The sequence below is a fragment of the Notothenia rossii genome (genome assembly GCF_949606895.1).
Source record: "Notothenia rossii genome assembly, chromosome: 1".
NCBI lineage: Eukaryota > Metazoa > Chordata > Actinopteri > Perciformes > Nototheniidae > Notothenia > Notothenia rossii.
In genome coordinates, this window is record NC_136912.1 from 11,458,323 (window position 1) to 11,479,487 (window position 21,165).

Sequence of the window (21,165 nt, forward strand, 5' to 3'; positions counted from 1 at the left end):
ACGCCGGTCACTCACCAAGATAGCTGCCCAGTTCTCCACTGGTTCTCCTCACACCACAGCTCAATTTCTCTCTGATGGCCGTTAATTCTTCTAATCCTTGGCTGCTCCTGGTCTCTTGGACGCCTAGCAGGCTCATAATTATAAGTTTGTGGTCCGTCATATGCATTCGAATATTCATGTTCAACTTCTTCTGTGTCGAAACTAGCATTGGGATCCATGTTTATTAATACGTTACACCGGCCGCTCTCCCCCTTGTGTCCCCCGTGTTACGTCACACGCGGGACGTGCCGAGGCTTTTTTATGCGGAAGTGAACATTTCTTACAAAAACGACGCCAGATGTCACTGTAGTGTATATTTCTGTATATTTTTTTGAAAATCTAGTGTATTCATCATTTTCCTACACATTTATTCACTGGTGTCTTTAACCTGGAAGTTGCTCTTTAAGATCCAGCTTAGTGAATATTTTAAAGTCTCTTCAGCTAAGTGTGGCAACATAATACATATTTCACTAACTTTCAAACTGCTTAATGGGTCTAAAAGGCGGCTTTAGGTCGAACTCTCCCACTGCATGTCAAAACGGTTGCTGGTCCTTTTTAAAACACCCACCACCTTCCACTTTGCGCTTGACTTCTCAAACTGATAATTACCATCTATTTAAAGCGAATAGTTTGTTAACTGTGATTGTTCACTCGGTGTTTCAATCTGGCTGACACACTAAAAGGTCTTCCTATGCCCTTATGAAGAGTTTCTGCTCCTGTTTCCGCACAGGCGACAATTTCCTCTCCCGTACAATCTCCATCATCATCAATCTTCCTCCGTGTTGTTATTTATACGTCTCAGGTCAGTGTCTTCACAAACATGTTGAGGAGATCCATCTTCCTGCCCCGTGTCACAGCCCAGTTTCACAAAAGCCAGATGTTCTACTAGCCTCAATCGTAACTCTCTATGTATACCTGCAGTAATTAGAAGCTATTGTTCCAGCGTCGTCATTCCACTGAGACCCGCTCCACTTGGCAAGAAACAAACAGATCATTCATTTCTACAATAACGAGCACATGGATTTTAAACGAGTGTTTAGATTCACGTATAAATCGGGTGCTTAAGTTTGTTCTTTTCTGCACTGCTTGACATTCATACCTCAAACTCTGTGCATCCTTAGCTGTTGCTGTGGCCAAGCTTCTTCTTGCATGACACAGATATTTCTACCTGAAGGAGCCAACCATCACACCGGGTTATGTATTAAACATGGCTCCATTTTTAGTCACGCTCATTAAATCAGGCTAATTAAATTCCCTATTCTTAGTCACTGTCTGTCTGCTCATCCTGTCTGCAGTTAAATGTCCCAGGTGTAAGACTAGTGGAGCGTCCACATACAGCGTATATTGCTTTTATTCTTTCTCTTGTCAGATAACATTGAGCCTCGGAGGCAGGTAAAGTTGTAGATTGTTCCTGCATCCAGGTCCATTATCGGTTCGGCTTAACGGTGTGATTGTCTGCAATTGATTTTTCCTGTAAACTTCGTTATGCTTGTGTGGAGAAAAATGTTCTTTAAGACTTTTGTATGTGATCAATTTCAATAAGATTTTATCAGCTAATGTCTTTCCATTCTCTTCCTGGTTCTTTTTTCTTATTATGTTTTCTTCCAGTCAAATCTATAATCCCATCTACCTTTTGAGAGGAACAAAACAAAGCACACCTAGTTTTGCAAGATTATCTTAAAATAAGACTTTATTTATCTCGAAGGATGAATAAACTGAACATGTAAAACTCCAACAAAGCAAAGAAGTCTCCTTTTTTAACAAAGGAGTCCAATTGAGGTGTTTCAGGCAGAGGGGGGGGGGGGGGGGGGTTGGGAGGGGTGTGTAGGAGAGAAGCTTTTGCAGACCATTTACGTGCACACAAACCTATAGAACACACTACGGGAGAGGGAAAACCCCAAACAGCATAACATGGCCTCTTCAGTCACTGTTGCGTCACACCTTCCTGCTACAGCATTGCACTGTGGAAGAATGCATTGTTGATTAATAAACGTTTTACTTAGCTGTACTGCACGAGGGTCTGATGGGACAGGGCAGAGATGTAATTACTTTTATAAGAGTGAATAATGAAGCCTTATTATTTCTGTGTTGTGAATATTGAGAGGTATATACAGATGGAAACAGCTTTTCCTCTCCCCCAAAGACTCATTTATAAAGGAACACAGTTTAATAAATGACCGTTGCTTGTTGCATATTGACTTTTTCTTGCAGTAGTTGTGTACAAATGTGATTATCCGGGCATGTATAAAATACTGTATGTCTATTGGAATACTTTAAATCAGCCTTGTTTATATTTTAATTTTCCATTAACAAGTTTTTAATTATATCCAGCATAACATTTTAGTCAGGGAAATTGCTTAATTAGACTGAGACAAAAGACAATCTGAGTCATTGATTAAGCAATGCTTTTGAAATTATGAATTGGAAATGCATAATTATTTATCAAATCTTATCAGAAGGCTGGTTGTGTGTGTGTGTGTGTGTGTGTGTGTGTGTGTGTGTGTGTGTGTGTGTGTGTGTGTGTGTGTGTGTGTGTGTGTGTGTGTGTGTGTGTGTGTGTGTGTGTGTGTGTGTGTGTGTGTGTGTGTGTGTGTGTGTGTGTGTGTGTGTGTGTGTGTGTGTGTGTGTGTGTGTGTGTGTTAAATTCAAGGCTATAGGCCATAAAATGTAATTAGGATTTACCCCAGCATGACTAATGTAGCTGGGTAAGAGTAATGGTGTTACTTTGTTAATTATTTTTTCTTTAGATGTGAGAGGATGTAACATCATGCAATCTCTGATAGCTGTCAGGAACAAGCTGTTGAGAGAACACAAGCCCCTCTTTTCCCTGATGCCGTGAATATATGCAGAATATGAAATTAGGTGTCAAATAGATACAAGGCCGTGCAGGTAATTGTTGTTAATTTCCCAGTTTTTGTACAATCTTTCATGTGCAGATTCTCTTTGTTAACCTTCATCGTCGAATCGGTGCACATCTTTCTGAAGTGGAATAAATGCTTCTTTGATGATCAACATTCAGAGACCAAACTCATCTTGTGGAGCTGTGAGAAGACTTGGTGTCTACTTCAGACTGTGAAATTACATATAAAAAGCGTTCCATGTTTTCAATCCACACCTTGTTGTGTATTTGTGAGCTGAAGGATGGCTACAGCTTCCCAATTTCCAGGGAGCGCTTAAGCACGTCTGAGAAATGCACACCGGCCCAGACATTTCAGTGACTTTATGAGAGTGTTTGGCCTCGTTTAGGCTATCTGTATCTTCTCTAATCTTTTGTAGCTGTTGCCAATCTCTGCTTAGCCCCGTCCTGACCGAGCTTTAACTTCTGCTCTGTGGCACCGCTGTCAAGGCAACATGTAGGAATCAGACTCCCGGACGCCAAGTGACAACTTCTTGGAAGACAAAGAATAGAAATTGAAGACGGTTGCTCGAGTTGAATGGGGTTCATTTCAGTGAGCCTGTGTAGCAATTGTCACATCAGACTGTTTATAACTCATTTTATGTGGCCCATTAGCAGAGAATCTATTTAGCTAATGCACGCTTGGGAGGAAATCATCTGTTTTTCCACTATACTTTGGATTTTATATCCATAGCATTTAATGAATGCTAATGTGTTTTTGCAGACTGGAATGCATGCAGGCTTTAATATTGTCTCTTTTTGCTATCTAATATATAACCACACCATTACTAATGCATAGCTAGGTGTGCAGCCCCACGCACTGTTTACCAACTCAATGGGAATCCTGATTTATTCGTGCCTCTGCCCCTGAAGCACTAATATATTTTGTTTGCTCCAACACCCCAGACTGCACCTCTGAGAGTATAGATGTATTTAATAGCAGCATCCATTATGAAGTAATCAATGGGATTGAGTGGATGCTCTCAAGTGCTCTCCTGTTTTTACCTTGCTGTCGGACAAAGAGGGTTTCTTAAGGAAAGCTCGGGATTTACTCGTGATAAACGTTTGGTTTCTTTTTCCATTTCACTTCAGGTTGCCCTCCATGCATGCGGCGTTGCAACGGACATGGTGATGGAGCATTGCATCAAGGCGGGAGCGGCCTTCGTCATCAGTCCATGTTGCTACGGCTTCATCCAGAACGCAATCAAGTTCTCATTTCCCAAGAGGTTTGCACTCTTCTGTCTGTGCCTATGTATGTTGTCTTTAGGGGCTCTTGCTCTCCATCATTTTCACACTTATTCTCCAACTCACTCTCACACGTACACACAATATCCGTATTACTCTCGTCATTGCTTTTTTTGTTCACCTCCTGTCTCTTAGCACCACCACTGACAGTACCAGGCAACTGTCGTATCGCCAACTAGATCCTCCCCTCATCCTTTTTCAATCTCAACCCCCGTTATAGCAGCAGTATCAACGCTGTCTTGGATATTAAAGAGTGAAAAGAAAAGCCAGTTGGAGGTACAGACACAAAATGACTTCCTCACATGCAGTGTTACGCAGAATGAAGTTCATTTTCAGTTTTAGGAACGTTGTTTAGAAAAAGACTAAAGACAGAAACGCAAGAGGCGATATTTAAGTGTGTTGATCCTGTTGCTGTAGCAGCGCTGTGTTGACTAATGGCACTGTAATGGCTCTAGAGTCATCACAAGGTATTATGCTGCTGAAACCACTTAATGCAGGCTTCAAAACAAAATGTTGCCGTGAAGAATTGCTTTTGTAGCAACTGGGAGACTTTGATCACAAGAATGTTCAAATGGAGATACCCATTTAAATTGTTGAGCTGATTATAGTTGTGATTTTGTGTTCTTGTCTGGGACAAAATAATATCGTGTTTTGACAGATCTAGTCGCTGCCCATTGTTCTCTTATGATTATCTAAAGTATGAGTAGGGACACCTAAAGTTAGGGGATTTTTTTTTTTTTTTTTTTTTTTTATAAAAGATATTTTTGGGCCAGAAGTGCCTTTTTTATTATAGATCCAGAGGTGGAAGGAGGACATAGTTGGGATGACGTGAATTTTCCCGCGCATTGTGCGGCAACAGAAACCAAATATGGGCTAACATCTCTAACCACTGAGCTATCAGTCTTCCCAGAAATGTTTTTTTTAATCAAGAAATGCTGAGGAATTGGTCATATCATTATTTAACAATCAAGTTATCAAGTGTCATTGGCAAGCTCATGATGTTAAGTAAAATCCAGCTCTCTCTTCATTTCCCTTGTCTTCATCTCTCCATCCACTACCCAGGATTTGATTTGAGTTCCTGCAAGATTTCACAGCTTGTAACTTTAGTCACAAACAGCATGTTGTACTCAAATAATCTCAACAAATGCCTCTTTTTTTCAATATTTAAAGTGGACCTATCATGCTATATTAGAATAATATAGTGTAGGACCATACCTATATAAGGCATATTTATACTTTTTATTTTTCAAAATACCAAACAGATCATGCATTTTAGCCATTCCTCATTTCGCTCAATTTAACACTGCCTTAGCATGGGCTGATTCTGTGAGAACAGCACCATCTACAGGCCTGGCATATGTACTACATCGTCTTCAGCGCTTTCGAACGGCAATGTCCGTGGCTGTCTCCTCTTGATTGGTGGAGTTGGCCCAATAGCCGTAGCGCCACTTCTGTGACGTCATAGAAGTGTTCAAATCTGGATCAGTCTGTATCAGATCCGTTGCAGCCCCTTTTTAAGAGATTTGGGTATGGAGGAAAATAGAGAGGGTTGTGTTTTCTGACACTTGGTGAGTTCCCTGGAACACCGGGGACACATATTCATGTACTGCTGTAATAGTTGTAAGTGTGGTAGGTAATACACTCAAATGAACCCTGTAGATGTTTTGAGTATAGCAGTAGGGCCTGTTTCATGTGGCACACAGCAGCAGTGATATGCCAGAAAGGAATCATGGTAAGCCTGTTGGGAGTGGTACGTGACAGTGGAGGAGGAGGAGGGCTTTACTGTTTCTGTTTACCTGGTGGTCAAACAACAGTAACATACCATCAGTCCAAAAATACATTCAACCAATTGGCATAATATATCTATTGAACAATGTTTATATACGACCTTCATCGGTAATGAGGTCTTTAAAAACATGTCGGAATCAGAATCAATTGTATTGCCAGGTACGTTTACACATACAGGAATTTGCTTTGGTATTAGATGGTGTGAACATAAATAATCTAAGAAAAATAAGTTACAATAGTAGGTAAAAAAAGAAGTATATAAGGTAAGTATTTTTAGAAACAATTTAGCATTATTTAGCAAAAGGAGTATTTACACAACATTTACATTTAACTATACAAAGAACCTTAAAAGCTCAATTAGAGCTACTGACGTACTGTCTTTTTTTTTGGATTGTTAGACCATTGAATCCATACCTTAAGCTTAAAAACAGCTGAGGTTCAATCGACCGGACTTCATTCTGAGGATTGATATGACTGCAAATAGTCCCTTGATCCTCCTTAGCAACAGTCATGTTATCCGAAGCAGTGGCCTGTTAGCGAGAATGAACCTTCCGGAATGTCAAATTTAACCAATCAGAATCGAGTATTCGACTTAACCTTATAATCAAAAAGATTAAAGAAGGATAACCTTATTGACTAGTTTATTGCAGAATCTCCACCAAAATACCACCAACAAATGTGCCAGTTTGTTTCAGTTATAATGTTTAGGCTAATTTCCCCTCTAAAATAATTTAGCATAAATCATAGATATTTTTGTTACGGTTGCCAATACTTGTTTTGACAGTGGTCAAACTGTGTACTGTTACTATGATTCAGTTTTTCTGATATTGTTCAGGGACCATTGTGCCTGTAGGAGGGCCCTCATTGTACTGTACACATATTTAAGAGTTTTCACATACTTACTTTTACTCATTTTTTTTTGCAAACTTGACACTTCACCCCTCCTGACTCCTAAAATATTAAAAAATGTAAAAAATGAAAAAGGACTTCGCAGCTGTAATTGACAACAATAAGCTGTGTGTCTGCAGGGCAGTTGTGCAGTGTGTGTGTGTGTGTGTGTGTGTGTGTGTGTGAGGGGCCTACAGTACGCATCTGACTGTGTCAATCTTCATCCTGCCACTTTTAGTGTTTTACCCTCAGGTCATGTTCCAGGTACTCAGGCGAATACTGTTCAAGTGTACACATTCCTGGCAGTTCACGGGTTTTTATGAGCTGTAAAACTAAACTATCCGTTTCATTAACGCCTGAACAGTTCAAGTTAAACCGAACACTTCTTTCCATGTGACCCGCCTGGCCCCTAACCCCTGACCCTCCTCATGTTGACTTTTAATTATCTTTGGTGATTATCCGACTACATCTTGCCAACAAACAAACTCTTTTCCCATGTCATTTCAAAAGCCCTTTTTTCATTTCATTTTTCCTTCCCGGAAAGAAAGTGTTTTGTTTTAGAGGTTAGTGCATGTTGTTTGTGGAAAGTGATTGTCCACAGAGAATAAAGTCTACACCCTAGAGCTTAGCAAGTAAACATAAGACTTATAAATGTAATAAACACATTTTACTCCCCCAGTTTGATCACTGCCCATTGATGTTAAAATATTTGTTTTCCCTTTTACAGCAAGAGGTTCCAGGACACTCTGACTTCTAAGGTATGCTTTTAAATGTAATTGTATCCCTCTATTGCATGTATTATTACTTTGCACTCTGTCAAGTTCAGAATACTCAAATACAGCAACTCGGTTTTTACAAGGATTGTGTTTGAGATTCTCTCTGGGTCATCACTTGAGCATGTCGCAAAACGCATCTCATTTCGTAGTTGACGACATAACATAAGGCTTTTTTACTGCCTTATGTCGTCAGCTACAAAATGAGATGCGTTTTTCTCGTTGCTAATTGCTTATTAATTCAGTAGTACAATGGAATCACAGAAAACTATTTTAAAAGGTTATAGTTTTACATATCTACAACAAAGGGAAATGACCCAGTAAAATGTGACATACCACAATTGTCATCACCCAGCACACAAAGAAACCACATGAGTTTCAGAAGAAATTGTCAGACATACCTGAATTAGCCTCCATTAGCTGTTCCGTAAATCCACTATTACATTTGGGCATAACGTTCTTAACTTCCTTAATAATTTTAGGTATTCATTTCAAATCTTTCCAGTTCAAACCAGCATTGTATCATGTTTTGGCTCTGGGTAAACATATCAAAATGTTTTGCTTCCATTTGTCTAGCTAGCAGGCCCTTTTATATTAGCATGCTAACATTAGCTTCCGTTAGCTACGTGCCGGTCACTCCAGGCGGTTTCCATGTAAACATCGAATAACAACTCATTTTTTTAATGTATTAATGAAGGGATTTGTTCATCTCTATTTAGAAGTGGGTCTACACTCATGTTTGAAATAGACAAACATGAAGCTTATCAAGAGCTAAAACACTGAATAACATGACTTTATATTTATAGGTATTAAAACTTGTTTTCATACAGCCTTACTGTTTTGTGTAGTTTTCCTTTATTTGATCATATGTATTGCTAAGCACAGTAAAATAAAATGCATTAGATCATCTTAGCCACAAAGATACTACAGGCAGTTCAGTCCCTCAGCCCCTTATCGCTCAGCACAGACACCACACTGTACTCTGGCCCGTCCCACGATGATGTATGGGACCTGTCAGAGCCCCCGGGGAGAATCTCTGCAGAAGTTGCTGCAGGTCCTATCCATGGAAACCTCAAGAGCCGACATGTCACAACATTAGACCACCTTTAACTCCTTTTCTGTTGTGCACTAGAAGGAACAGACTTTGACAGATGTGGCTTGAGAGGGACAGCAAATTATATGTTATTTACAAGACAGTGGGAAATGGTTTTGACTTGTTTTCACCCTTTCTCCAAAAGCACAGTGAGCTAAATAAACCAAAATTGCCATATTTTCGGTCTGGAAATTACAAGCTTAACATGTAGCCCGTCACACAGCAGGAGAAATCAGTATGCTATTTAAACCGGCAGACACATTATCTGCCACTTTAAACCTGAGCTGTATATCTCCCCTGCCTCCCCTCGTGGTTTTGCTTCCAACAACCATGGTATTTGCTATTCATTCAGGCTGTGTGTATAGGACCCCACTGTTTCCTGTCTATGCTACTGAACCCTCAGCCGACACTCGCGGAAATAAAAGCAGCATTACTTTGTTTTAAAGCAGAATCATAGTTGTCTTTCCTGAACGAAAGTTGTTAAACAGAATGACAGCACAATGACGAATGGTGTATCGCTGGAATAAAGGGCTAATGGTGTGCGATATTGGTGCTCAGAGCTAACTTTAAGCACCTATACCGTGGCCTTGCGTTCAGCATCGACCCTCTGGAGTGAGAAATCAAATCAATTAATGTAGACGCGAGGTAGAACTGATGAAGCGCTCACCCGGTACTCTTTGTCCATGAACCGAACGAACCAAGGCGAGCTAGAAACAGGACAGAAAAAATGTCCTTCTGTTTGAAACTAAAACACAAGTTGACTTTTCTGAAACTTTACAGGGATGTTTTTTGTCTAAGACTCTTAGAAGTTTACAATGTGGTTAACAAGCATGGAAATCGTTCCTGTTTTGGTTTTCCTTCTTGATCAATTTCACGTCTTACAACTAGTCGGCTTGTTTACAAATTATGCACACAATAGAGGGAAATCAATCTGGAGATACAACGAACTAAAACAAGGCTGAGAGTCTGCATTCTGAAGCTGTATGCTAATATCAGCATGCTAATATCAGCATGCTATCATTCTCACAGTGACAATGCTAAATGCTGATGTAATATGCTGTAATGTTCACCAGGTTCACCTTTTAAGTTTAGCCTATTGCCATAATAAAGTTAGCTAATTAGCACTAAAACAAAAAACCACAGCCATTAGTTGCAGATCATAAACCGAATTGGAAATGCAAACCTTGGAATGAGTGAAAAAAACTCAGATTTGATTTGGTCACCAAAACAAATGTATTTGTATTATATTCAGATATTTTGTTATATTTTGAAATTGCTTGAAAGGCTTAACAATCAGGGTTCAAAAAAGTCAACCTTTATAGAGTATGAATGTTTCAAATACTTTAGGTGTGAGTTCCTACATGGAATTTGAAGGTCATGTGATGGACTAGTAATCGGCTGAAGACTTACCTCTCAGCTGTAAGTCGGGTAAGATGACTAGATAGAAAAAAAACATGCATTCTTGTGTGCATGTATAACCCTGTTCGTTCACTGTATGGCTTATCTCGGTTGTATTGGTTACAAATCTCTGCTCGATCCAATTGCTGGTTATCTCCATGGCAGAGCGCAAACATGTGGTTTTGAGACTTGACAGATACCATCCAACGCTATTGTGGTAGAATTAATTAATAAACAGTTCTTGAACTAGCGTTTGTTCTTGTTTCAGGAACACATGATCCTCTGTCGCTTCGCAGACCAAACTGCTGTCCAGCTCCATCCTGAGAGGAGACTCGTAGGTACGGTTTACACTCTTTTCCTCTTCCATACTATTTCTTTTTCTCAAGCTAGCTACAAAATAATTGCACTACACCTTGTACTCTGTATCTGTGATGTGTATGTCACAAATAGACATGATTTAAATGGATTGACCTTTCCATAATGCTGACAATAGACATGGATACTCTTTGCAGATGCATTGTTCTTTCGCTGCTGTGTTGAAAATATACATTAAAATGCTTAATTTCATTGTTTAAAGTCAAATCAAAAAATCACACCTAAAGTTAGTTTATTATATAGTTCGGCGTGATGGACCACAGCATGGCAAAAAAACAACCAAAAAACCCTAAACCGTTAACTTGGTACATGCTGATGTTTTGTTTTTAAGATTTTTTGTTACAGTGTGAGCTTCTTCTCTACTCTTACAAACGGTCTAGACGTCAACCATGTCAATGGTGGATTTGTTCAGTGTGACGAAGCAGCCGCGGTAAACAGCTGCTACAGTATATCTACGATGTGGGATTCAAAGTGTTTTGTCAGACCTTCAGGCCTGTGCTGGCGCTCCACTGTACAGTATTTCATTATGTGGAGAACATTCTCTGCCTGATCGTTCTCCGGCTTATCAAAGCTTCCCCTCTGAGTCTGAGGAGGCTCCCAGATGCCTTGTCAGTCTGAAGCTCTTTCATACGTACCTGACACCACCTGTCACGGCGTTTCTGCTTTATATCAGCTAACAGGGCCCAACCTCTCCCAACATTTTCTCACCATGTTTGATCCCATTTCTCCAGAGAATACCAGTGTGACTGTGAGCAGCATGGCAGACCAAAGCTCACATTTACTGTCTGCCACCTGTTACACCAGTGCCTAACACAATTGAAGTCTGTGTAAAGGAAATACTGAGAGACAAGTGTGATAATCAGTGAGACAATGTTGATAGTAGAGGATGTTCTGTAGGGCTACAGCCATACCAAGAAATGGCTTAGCCCCACCTTAGCCCCACCATGAACAATGATGTTAAAGTAAGCAAAATAAAGTCCGCCAACTCGCGCGGAGTAAATTGCACAGACAGCAGTTAGTAAGATTGATTCCAGCAGCCACTAGTCTGGAAATACTGAAGACTAGAAACGGTTTTGAAAACTTTTGTCACGTAGTGATCGTCTTCTCAATAGAACATCTTTGATAATGTCTTCTGGCCAATCAAAATCAAGATAACGGCGTGGTGTTGTTGCAGGAAGTCCCGACGGAGAATACTTTTGCTGTAGTAGCTTACATCTCTATACACATCGATACAACATTACGTGTTGATAGAAATCAACACGTAATGAAATAAGACCCCACGGTTTGATGATTGATAGGTGTGTGGGCTGTCTTTCATTTTGAAACACAGAACAATGTTATAATAAACATACATACTGTATGTTAAATGGATATATCCACCTTCTTTCATTTATCTTTCCATTCCCACAATAATACACATAAAGAAATGTCATATTTTGGACATAGTTCAAATGGTGATTAATCATGATTAATTAATTTTTAAGCTGTGATTAATCTGATTAAAAATTGTAATCGTTTGACAGCCCTAATTTTAATCAAGTTTCCCAAAATGGCGAATAATCTCTTGTGTATTCATTGTCGTTGTCTCCCAGAAGCTGTCATAAATAAAGGTTTTATCCAATTTAAAGCCACATTCGTAAGAAAAACGTTTAGATCTTGGTCGCTTTTAACTAAACACTTAAACCACAAAGGATTCTAATCATTGGACGTCTGTATCTTAAGTTTTCAGAAAAGCAAGTTCAGAAACATTTAGCGAAAACACATTTAGAGAAATACTGATTTCTAACATTAAATCCTTTATTTCTTTCTTTTGTACCAGTTTTTACTTGCAGTTTCTGTCTGTTTATGAGGGGAGAATGTTGGCAAGAATTCAAAGACCCTGAACAATAAAGAAATGACGTAATTCTAAATGACGGCAATTGTATTCAAGAATTCAACTCGTAACCCCGGGATTCTACCGGGTCCATCTGCGCCGCGGTTTTGTTCCGACCTCCAACAGCGTCAAACCCTACCGGGCGGCGTCTATCGTTATTCCAACCCAGTTTAGATTTAACCACGCCCACTTCCGCATTACGCAAGAACGTAGCTTTAGCGTCATAGACTTCATCTTCGGCCGTTATAGCGGTCGTGGTGTAAAGCAGGATATTGAATAGTTGTTTTTTGTCTTTCCAAAGGATTTGTTGACTGAAAGTAAACGATCCAGAGTCCTGAGATTGTATTAATGGTGTTTTATCATCTCAGCTGGTGTAAGAGCAGAATATTGAATATAACCTTGACTATTACTGTGTAGCCTACTTCATTTATCTGACAGCATTATTTAATGATACTATTATATATATATATATATATATATATATATATATATATATATATATACACACATTTATTCATTTATAAACATATATATATAAACACACACTTATATGTACTCACACGTGTATTCATTCATTTATACACACACACTCACATATATACACTTTATATTAATTAATTTGTACACACACACATACATATGTATATAAACAAAACAACACTATATAATAATTAATAATTATTATAATAATTAATAATAATAGTTGCAATCATAACATAATATGGTATGATCAATTCTACCCTTTTGTTTTTGCTCCCATATTTCAATTAAAAGATATTTTTCAAAATCAATATTGGTGGGGGCTCTTTTGCAAAGATAATCAATAACACCGCCTGACAGTTGTTGCAGATTATGCAGCATACTTGTTACTTACACACATGTGCCATGATCGGAATGATCTCGTCTTGTACCTTTACTCAAGTACAAGATCTTATCACTTCTTACACCTCTGGAAAGCACTTTTATGTAAAGGAATACATTTTTATAAATGTCCCAACATTTCATTTTTACATGGCAAAACGTTAATATGTTATTAATGTTAATCTTACTTCTCTTTTTAACCTCTCCCTCAGCACAAATACAATTCCTAAAGTATGGAAGTCTGCTTATGTCCTGCCTCTACTGAAAGGAGGGGAGGCAACTATTTTAAATAACTATAGGCCAATCTCTAAATTGTCAGTTTTGGCTAAGGTGCTCGAACGACTTGTGAGTGAACAAGTAAAGGAGTTTTTATGTATAAATGATATCCTGTCTAAACATCAGTCAGGCTTCAGGAAGAAACATAGCACCATCACTGCAACAATGAAAGTGGTAAATGATATTACTAGTATGCTAGATAATAAACAGAGTTGTGCAGCTCTGTTTATTGACCTTTCCAAAGCGTTTGACACCGTTGATCATCGTGTCTTAAAACAGAGGCTACTCAGTACTGGCATATCCAGCCATGCAGTGGGGTGGTTTGTGAACTACCTCTCTGAAAGGTCCCAATGTGTTCACTTTGATGGGCTGTCTTCTGAGTGGTTAAACATTGCTAATGGTGTTCCTCAAGGTTCTGTTTTAGGTCCACTTTTATTCTCCATATATATCAACAGTTTAGGTGAAAATGTGGATGAAGCTACTTTACATTTTTATGCGGACGATACCGTGATGTATTGTGCAGGTCCCTCCATTCAGGAGGCGGTTGTTAAATTACAGGCTGTTTTTAACATTATTCAGACTCAGCTCTCTGAACTAAAGCTTCTTTTAAATGTGGATAAAACCAAGATAATGCTCTTTTCAAAAGCTAAAAAGTCACCAGAGCCTGTTTTAGATATTGTATCAACGCAAGGAACAAAACTTGAAGTTGTTGCCTGTTACAAATACCTTGGTATCTTGCTTGATGACTGTCTCTCTTTTAAACTTCATGTCAATAACCTGCTTAAAAAACTGAGGGTTAGGCTAGGTTTCTTTTTCAGGAATAAGTCCTGTTTCTCGCTTGAGGCCAGGAAAAGGCTAGTCACTGTGACCTTTTTACCTGTGCTGGACTATGGTGATCTGCTGTATATGAATGCACCTGCCAACTACCTAAGCAAACTAGATGCTGCGTATCATAGTGCTCTGAGATTTGTCACTAACTGTAAAGCACTTACTCATCACTGTACATTGTATACCAAGGCAGGTTTACCATCACTCACTGTACGGAGGCTCAGTCACTGGTACACTTTTATCTATAAAGCTATGTTGGGCAAACTCCCGTATTATATCTGTTCATTGATAAAGCAGAAAGTTGCAAGCAGCTATTGTCTGCGATCACAGGATATAGTCTTGTTAGATGTGCCAAGAGTAAGGACTGTCTTAGGTAAGACAGCTTTTATGTGCGCAGCTCCACTTGCTTGGAACAGTCTACAGGCAAAATTGAAATTGAGCATTTTTATTTCTTTGAATGTATTTAAGGCATGTCTAAATGAAATGCTTTCTGACACTCTGGGTATTTGTAAATGTTGAATATGTAAATATGATATCCTCTGTTGTTTGTATGTTGTTTTTATGTTTCATGTGGAACTAAATGATGCAGGTCTCCCTTGTAAATGAGATCGATGATCTCAAGGGACTAATCTGTCTAAATAAAGGTTTGAAATGAAATGAAATGAAAATAGACATTTATAACATATTATAAATGTCTATAAAATATTAAATAAACGTTAACATGTTACATGACAAACAAAAAAACGAAACATTATATATAGGCTATATATACAGATGTTTGCTAGTGTATCCCTCTTATATCCATCAGGAATTAATATAAAATGATGAATTAACATTACCTCAGCACTGCATAAGTGTGGTCGTGAGTCATATCGACAAAGAAGCACTATTATATATGCAGCGTTTATAAGGACGGTATTTTGCTTGTCAGATTCAGATTTCGCGGGTGTGCCGTGTCTATGACGCTATCGCGTAGAGCTACGTCGATCCTTGCGTAATGCGGAAGTGGGCGTGATTAAATCTAAACTGGGTTGGAATAACGATAGACGCTACCGGGCGCGTTTCAGAAGCGGAGCGTCTTGCCTGCCGGCTCGCAGTTCTTGTTGATTTGGGCATATTTCCTGGACAGGCTACTTTGTACAGACAAAGTTAATGTAATATTCCAGTTATAAACGACATGAATCAAAAATGTGTTGCTGTATTTTAGTGGTAAAATGCATTCATCATCATAATTATTCTATGATTTACACAGTGCCTGTAAACCGGAGGAGAACGCTGGCATTTCTCCTCCTACTTGAAAGACTACGGAGGGATAGGGTCTGCAAAATTAGTTTATTTTGGGGATTAACTAGATGCTCTGACCGGTCCACTTCCTGCCCGGCGCCTCTGCAACGCCTCGCGTCGCGTCGAAAATAGACCAGCCGCCTATTTTTAGAGGAGCCCAGCGCCGAGACGCTTCTGGGCTGCCGTAACGCGGCACGTCTGGTGAAAACTTTGTCTTTGTGGCTAAGACTGTGGGATCTGATGCATTTTATTTAACTCTCCTAATAAGGCTGCTCGATTATAGCAAAAATCATAATCTCGATTTTTTTGGTCAATAATTGATATCACGATTATTAAAAACGATTATCCATTTACTTTGAAAACATCAATTTATTGGAGAAAAAAAATGTGAATAGTACGTTTTTAACAGTCGATTAACCTGAACTTTAAGTATAATTTAACTGAAAAACCAATAATAAAAAAAATTATTTGAAAAAGGTAATAATAAAAAGATAATCGTTTTATTTTGATTACGTTGTTTTCGTAATCGTTGCAAGCAATAATCGTAATTGCGATTAAAATACGATGAATTGAGCAGCCCTATCTCCTAAACAATAAATACGATAAAATAAAGGAAAACAACACAAAACAGTAAGGCTGTATAAAATCAAGAACGCTTTTATACCAATAAACATAAAGTCATGTCTTTCAGTTTGTGTTTTAGCTCTTCATATGGTTCATGTTTGCCTATTTAAAACATGAATGTAGACTCAATTCTAACAATGTCCCTTACGATGATTAAAACCGTTTTACCGTTGCAGGAAAGCAGTGCATGGGCCTCGTGGACTTGGACCGCTCCTGGGCAGCAGAGGCTCATGGGTACTCGTTGCAGGTGATGACTATGGAGCCTGATAGCTGTTCCCCAAAGAACAACATGCTGCTGGGAAAGCCTCCGCACAAGAGTGGACAGGAAGTCGATGCTGGCCAACAGGAAGCAGCGCTGCATAATTAGGACTGCGAGCAGCTCGGAGTCTTCAGTTCAGCTCGGTCAGGGTTTGATGAAGTGGTGGCTCACTCAGAGTACCACTATGTTTTTATCCACACTCTTGATTTTATCTTAACTTATTTTTTACAAGCCATTTTTTTGAGAAACAGACTTGGAAAATAAAGGAAGTTATTTGTCATTACACCTGGACTACCAAAAGTCATCTACTTCTAAAATCCTCCTCTGACTTAAAGCAATCATTTTGTGTTTGTTTTTTAAAGCGATGAAACAGAGAGCTGCTTGACAACTGCTCCTCTCCCTTGTTAAATGCTCAATTGCTGGACGCTTTGTAGTGGTGAGAGCTCCATTCTCTCATCAACGTTCGTGCCTTTGCCTAAACCGTGTGATCAAGCTGTCAACGCAAACAGAAATAGCAGGAATTACACACACACTGCGAATTAACCCCGCCATACTTTCAACATGCTGTTTTTGCAAATAGTCTGTATACGACCTTCTGTGTTAAAAACTCAGCAGTCTGCTTTCTACAGTATGCTGCCAGGCTTTAACACAAGCGTGTGTGTGTGTGTGTGTGTGTGTGTGTGTGTGTGTGTGTGTGTGTGTGTGTGTGTGTGTGTGTGTGTGTGTGTGTGTGTGTGTGTGTGTGTGTGTGTGTGTGTGTGTGTGTGTGTGTGTGTGTGTGTGTGTGTGTGTGTGTGTGTGTGTGTGTGTGTGTGTGTGTCAAAGACAGATAGGCAAATACATTGCGAGAAATGGACTGAACTCGTATCACTACAGGTAAAATAAAGCATTTGTCATTGTACTACAGAAAACTGATTGTTCCTTATTAAAAATGTATGTGAATATGGTCTCCATGCAGGAATTTGTGGAACATGAATGAATATTTTATGACGCCGGCAAAAAAGGTTGGTGTTCTTGATTGTATGCGCACTGTTCGGAGCCTAGAAGCTGAACAATCACAAGATACACTTCTTACTTCTAAACCAGTAGACTTTATGCATACTATACTCCCTCAAGCTTTCATTCATGAGGTAAAACTGTTTAATCTGTTCCCCTGAAAAGTCCTGTGTTCTTTGAAAGTGTATTGTGGCTGCTTGAGGAATCCGTGGAGGTAGCAGGTGAGACAGTTTTTCCTGCTCACACTGAAGGAACGCGGACAGAGGCGCAGGCTTTTCCAGCGTGGAGCTCATCTGAATTCAGTCTGCGGACTCAATCTATCTGGAGGTGAATGGCCAGACACCGCTCCTCCCAAGGACTGGAATTATTTCAAAAGGAGTCGTCTCACTCCCTGTTCGTGTTTGTGGCTCTGCACAAGCGCACATTACAGAAATTCATACAGGCACAAAAGAGGAAAGAGAGTAGGTGGCTCGAGCTTGCATGAACGATGGGAGAATATTGAGGTGTGAAATGGGTCGATTCAATCCAAACACTTGGCGCTGGAAGGCGACTAAACAAGATTCTCTCTGTAGACAAAATAGGCGAGAGATCTGAGTTTATTTCAATGTTTCCTCTCCGCTGATTGGTCTCATGAAGCCTTTCAATAAGTACAGAGAAGAGTCAAGTATTGAACTGGATGCATTTGTGTTTTGTATATCTCTGGTTGACTTCAAAAGTTGACTATATGTGAGCTGTAGCTGAATTTTTCTTTTGAGGAAATTCTGCGAGTTAACACAATTTATATGCATAGTAGATTTAATCTGAAGTAGTCTAACTGTATGCGTTTATAATCAGCTTTAAATTAATCATGGATTAACACTTTGATGTGGAATCTTCTCTGGGAAACTCACTCCTCCTCCTCGTCGTTCGTTTAGGTTTTCTAAAGCAGAATCCTCACTGAACCGTCTTGCAGCAGAAAATCTTGACTATAGGAACTAACGGCGCTTTCATTCTTTTATTAACGCCAATTATTACTTGTGATAAAAACACATCTGGTCTTGGTTTTCCGCATGGTTACTCTGCATTTATGGCCGTTCGTCTGCAGCACCATAATTAGGCTTCCTCCCTTCGTATGAATTTCTCTTTCGAAAAACGGTATGTCTTTCGTTACTTGAACAGGCACTGATCAAATATACAAGCCCACGTTTAATCAAGGAGCCTGTGCTGCCCTTTCAATGATCTTACATATCATGTGTTATATGCTGTTAAATATGCCTTACCACCAGTGATGTGTGTTTTTCATTTCACTTATATTTCTTCCTAATAAACAACATAAGGCATAATTATAGAACTCTGGAATAACAACACATAATGAAGCTCACATTTCCTCTTTCATGCAGGACTCGGCTTCTGTTATTGTGCTCAGCCTAATCATGTACCGGTAGTAATCTATTCCCCGATGCTTCTCCCCCTTCACCTTATTTATCCCCAGTTTGGGATTCCCCTGCTTATTTCCTATTCTTGCAATTATTTACTTTAGTCTGCTGTAGCATTGTCTGATTGCATGTAAGGACTCACTTTCCCAACAGAGTTCATTAAAAAGCCACTTCATTCAAATCTCAAAAATACCTTTTTATTTTTTGTATTTACCGCACAATTGGCTGCCTATTTTTCTGGAAGATCCAGGTTTAGACATTAAGTTTAGACATTAATATCATGTTTGGTTTTTCCATAATTGGTGCTTCTTCCAATAATTGTTTTACATATTGTCCACAAATACAAATACTGACATCTAAACATACAGATGGTGACAATAATTAAATGAGACAAGCTCAAATTAGTCAGTGGTTCATGGATAAAAGTTTCACTTGCTCAACACACTTGATTTACAAAAAATAAAATAAAACATCCAGTAACAAGAATAGGGAGCAAATCAAAATTGAAAAAGCACTTAGCGTTCCAACCATTTAAACGGGGCTTCATATGGTGTTGAAGAAAGGTGAGTAAGGGATACCAACTGTGCTTTCCTTCCTTCGGCTGTAAGTGAGTCATTCCAGTGCTGCACAGGATGCCATTTCTTTCCCCCGCCCCCTTCATGTTTTTGAAAAGGTACATCAATTTTTTCTTCCAATTACTTCATTTAATTCATTTCTAACAAAGAGCCCACAGTTCACAGCAAGTGTAAAAGTATATGCATGCAATTCAGAAGCCAGAATCTGAGAATATGTGGCCTATAATAAAAGACCAATATAAAAAATGTGGGTATAAAAACATAGAATACAAAAAAACGGCTTTTAAATTCAACTTTATCATAAAATGACTTTGTATTATGGAGTCCAAACTTTGAAGCTTCGCATGGCGGCAGTACCACTGGAGACAATATTATGATCTTATTTTTTGGTGAACTCACCTTGCAAAATGTCCACAACAACATATATACCATATTGGTAATAAGACATAATTCTGATCTGCATACCCCATAACTATAGTTTTAAAATGTGATAAATCATTACAGTATTACACTCTTACATTACAGTCATGAACATAATATGATTAATAGTGTAATTATACGCAACTGGCATTTCTCCATTCTCATGCTTCTGGAGATGTAAAACCTCAGTGCCACCGTATAGATTTATTATCAGATCGGTGACAGGGCGTAACAAGGCAGCAGTGCCATGCATCAAAAGGCTGCGGTGACTGAACAACCAGCAGTAATCACAGCAAACCTTCATCTCATCCATCTCCTGCTCCATTGCTGAAAATAATGGCGTTCAGTAACCCTGTCATTTCTCCATGCTGCCCCCTCCCCTTTCATTTCAATGAGTCCAGGAGATTATTTTATTGACTGACTTCTCGGTTTCTCGAGGCAGAAGTCAGAAAATGAGGAAGACCTTTCTGCCCTCAGACGGGAAGTGCAATTCACCAGCTTTTGAAGATGAAGTGCTGCCTTTGAGTCAGGCAGCAGATAATTACCCTAAGCAGCAGAATTAACCTTCTGTTGAATAATGAGAATATTAAAGGCCAAGCTATTTCATATAGGGTGCATGCAGTGTTCAAGATGTTGTGCAAAGTATGCTGGGAAAATGCATGCAGGAAAAGCACATTTCGCCTCTTCTTCCTCTGCTCTTTTTTTTTTTTTTTTACAGTTATGCAAATAATTAACCATGTGACGCAAAGCAGATTCTCTTTATCTGGATTCATTATGCCAAAACAATATTTCAATCAGAAGTCACATCCCTGGTGTTTTTATTTACAATAATTACAGGTCCAAGTTCAACAAAAGCCTTCTCTATTTATCCAAAATCTTGAAACAGTGTCAAACCATTCATTTTGCATTTTGTGCTGCTTATGTTTTTGTCCCTCTCCCAAATCACCCCCCAGTAATTTCCACTGCATTGTCTTCTTTACTGTGTGAGCAACAACATCTACCTGGGCGGGCGATGCACCTGCGTGCCTCAGCAGGCTGCGCAATTAATGAAAACATTTCCAAAAGCATGAACGGCACCGAGCTGCTGCATCTGGAGCCTCTTCCTCTCCTCTGTGGCTGCAGGTCATGACTTTACATGTGAGGAGCATTGGGCTGGATCTTCGCTGTGTTTTGACCGCTGGCTATTTAAAAGACGGGGGTCTGACTGCAGTGGGTGCTGTTGGTTGAAGTGCCCGCGAACTGAACTTGTGAGGAGAGAG

General features: G+C 39.2%; 1 protein-coding gene across 2 annotated transcripts in view; it reads left to right on the forward strand.

Moving 5' to 3' along the window:
• gstcd (glutathione S-transferase, C-terminal domain containing) overlaps positions 1-18,897 on the forward strand; it is a 68,524-nt gene extending 49,627 nt beyond the window's left edge. Inside the window, exons 9-12 of one of the 2 annotated variants that reach the window (XM_079656218.1) lie at positions 4,028-4,161; positions 7,584-7,614; positions 10,389-10,458; positions 16,418-18,897. In XM_079656218.1, the coding sequence (XP_079512344.1) occupies positions 4,028-4,161; positions 7,584-7,614; positions 10,389-10,458; positions 16,418-16,608 (426 nt within the window). In that variant the 3' untranslated portion in view covers positions 16,609-18,897. Of the gene's footprint in view, positions 1-4,027; positions 4,162-4,315; positions 4,853-7,583; positions 7,615-10,388; positions 10,459-16,417 lie in introns of those variants that run through there. The other variant, XM_079656219.1, reaches the window with a different exon arrangement.
• Positions 18,898-21,165: the final 2,268 nt, after the last annotated feature.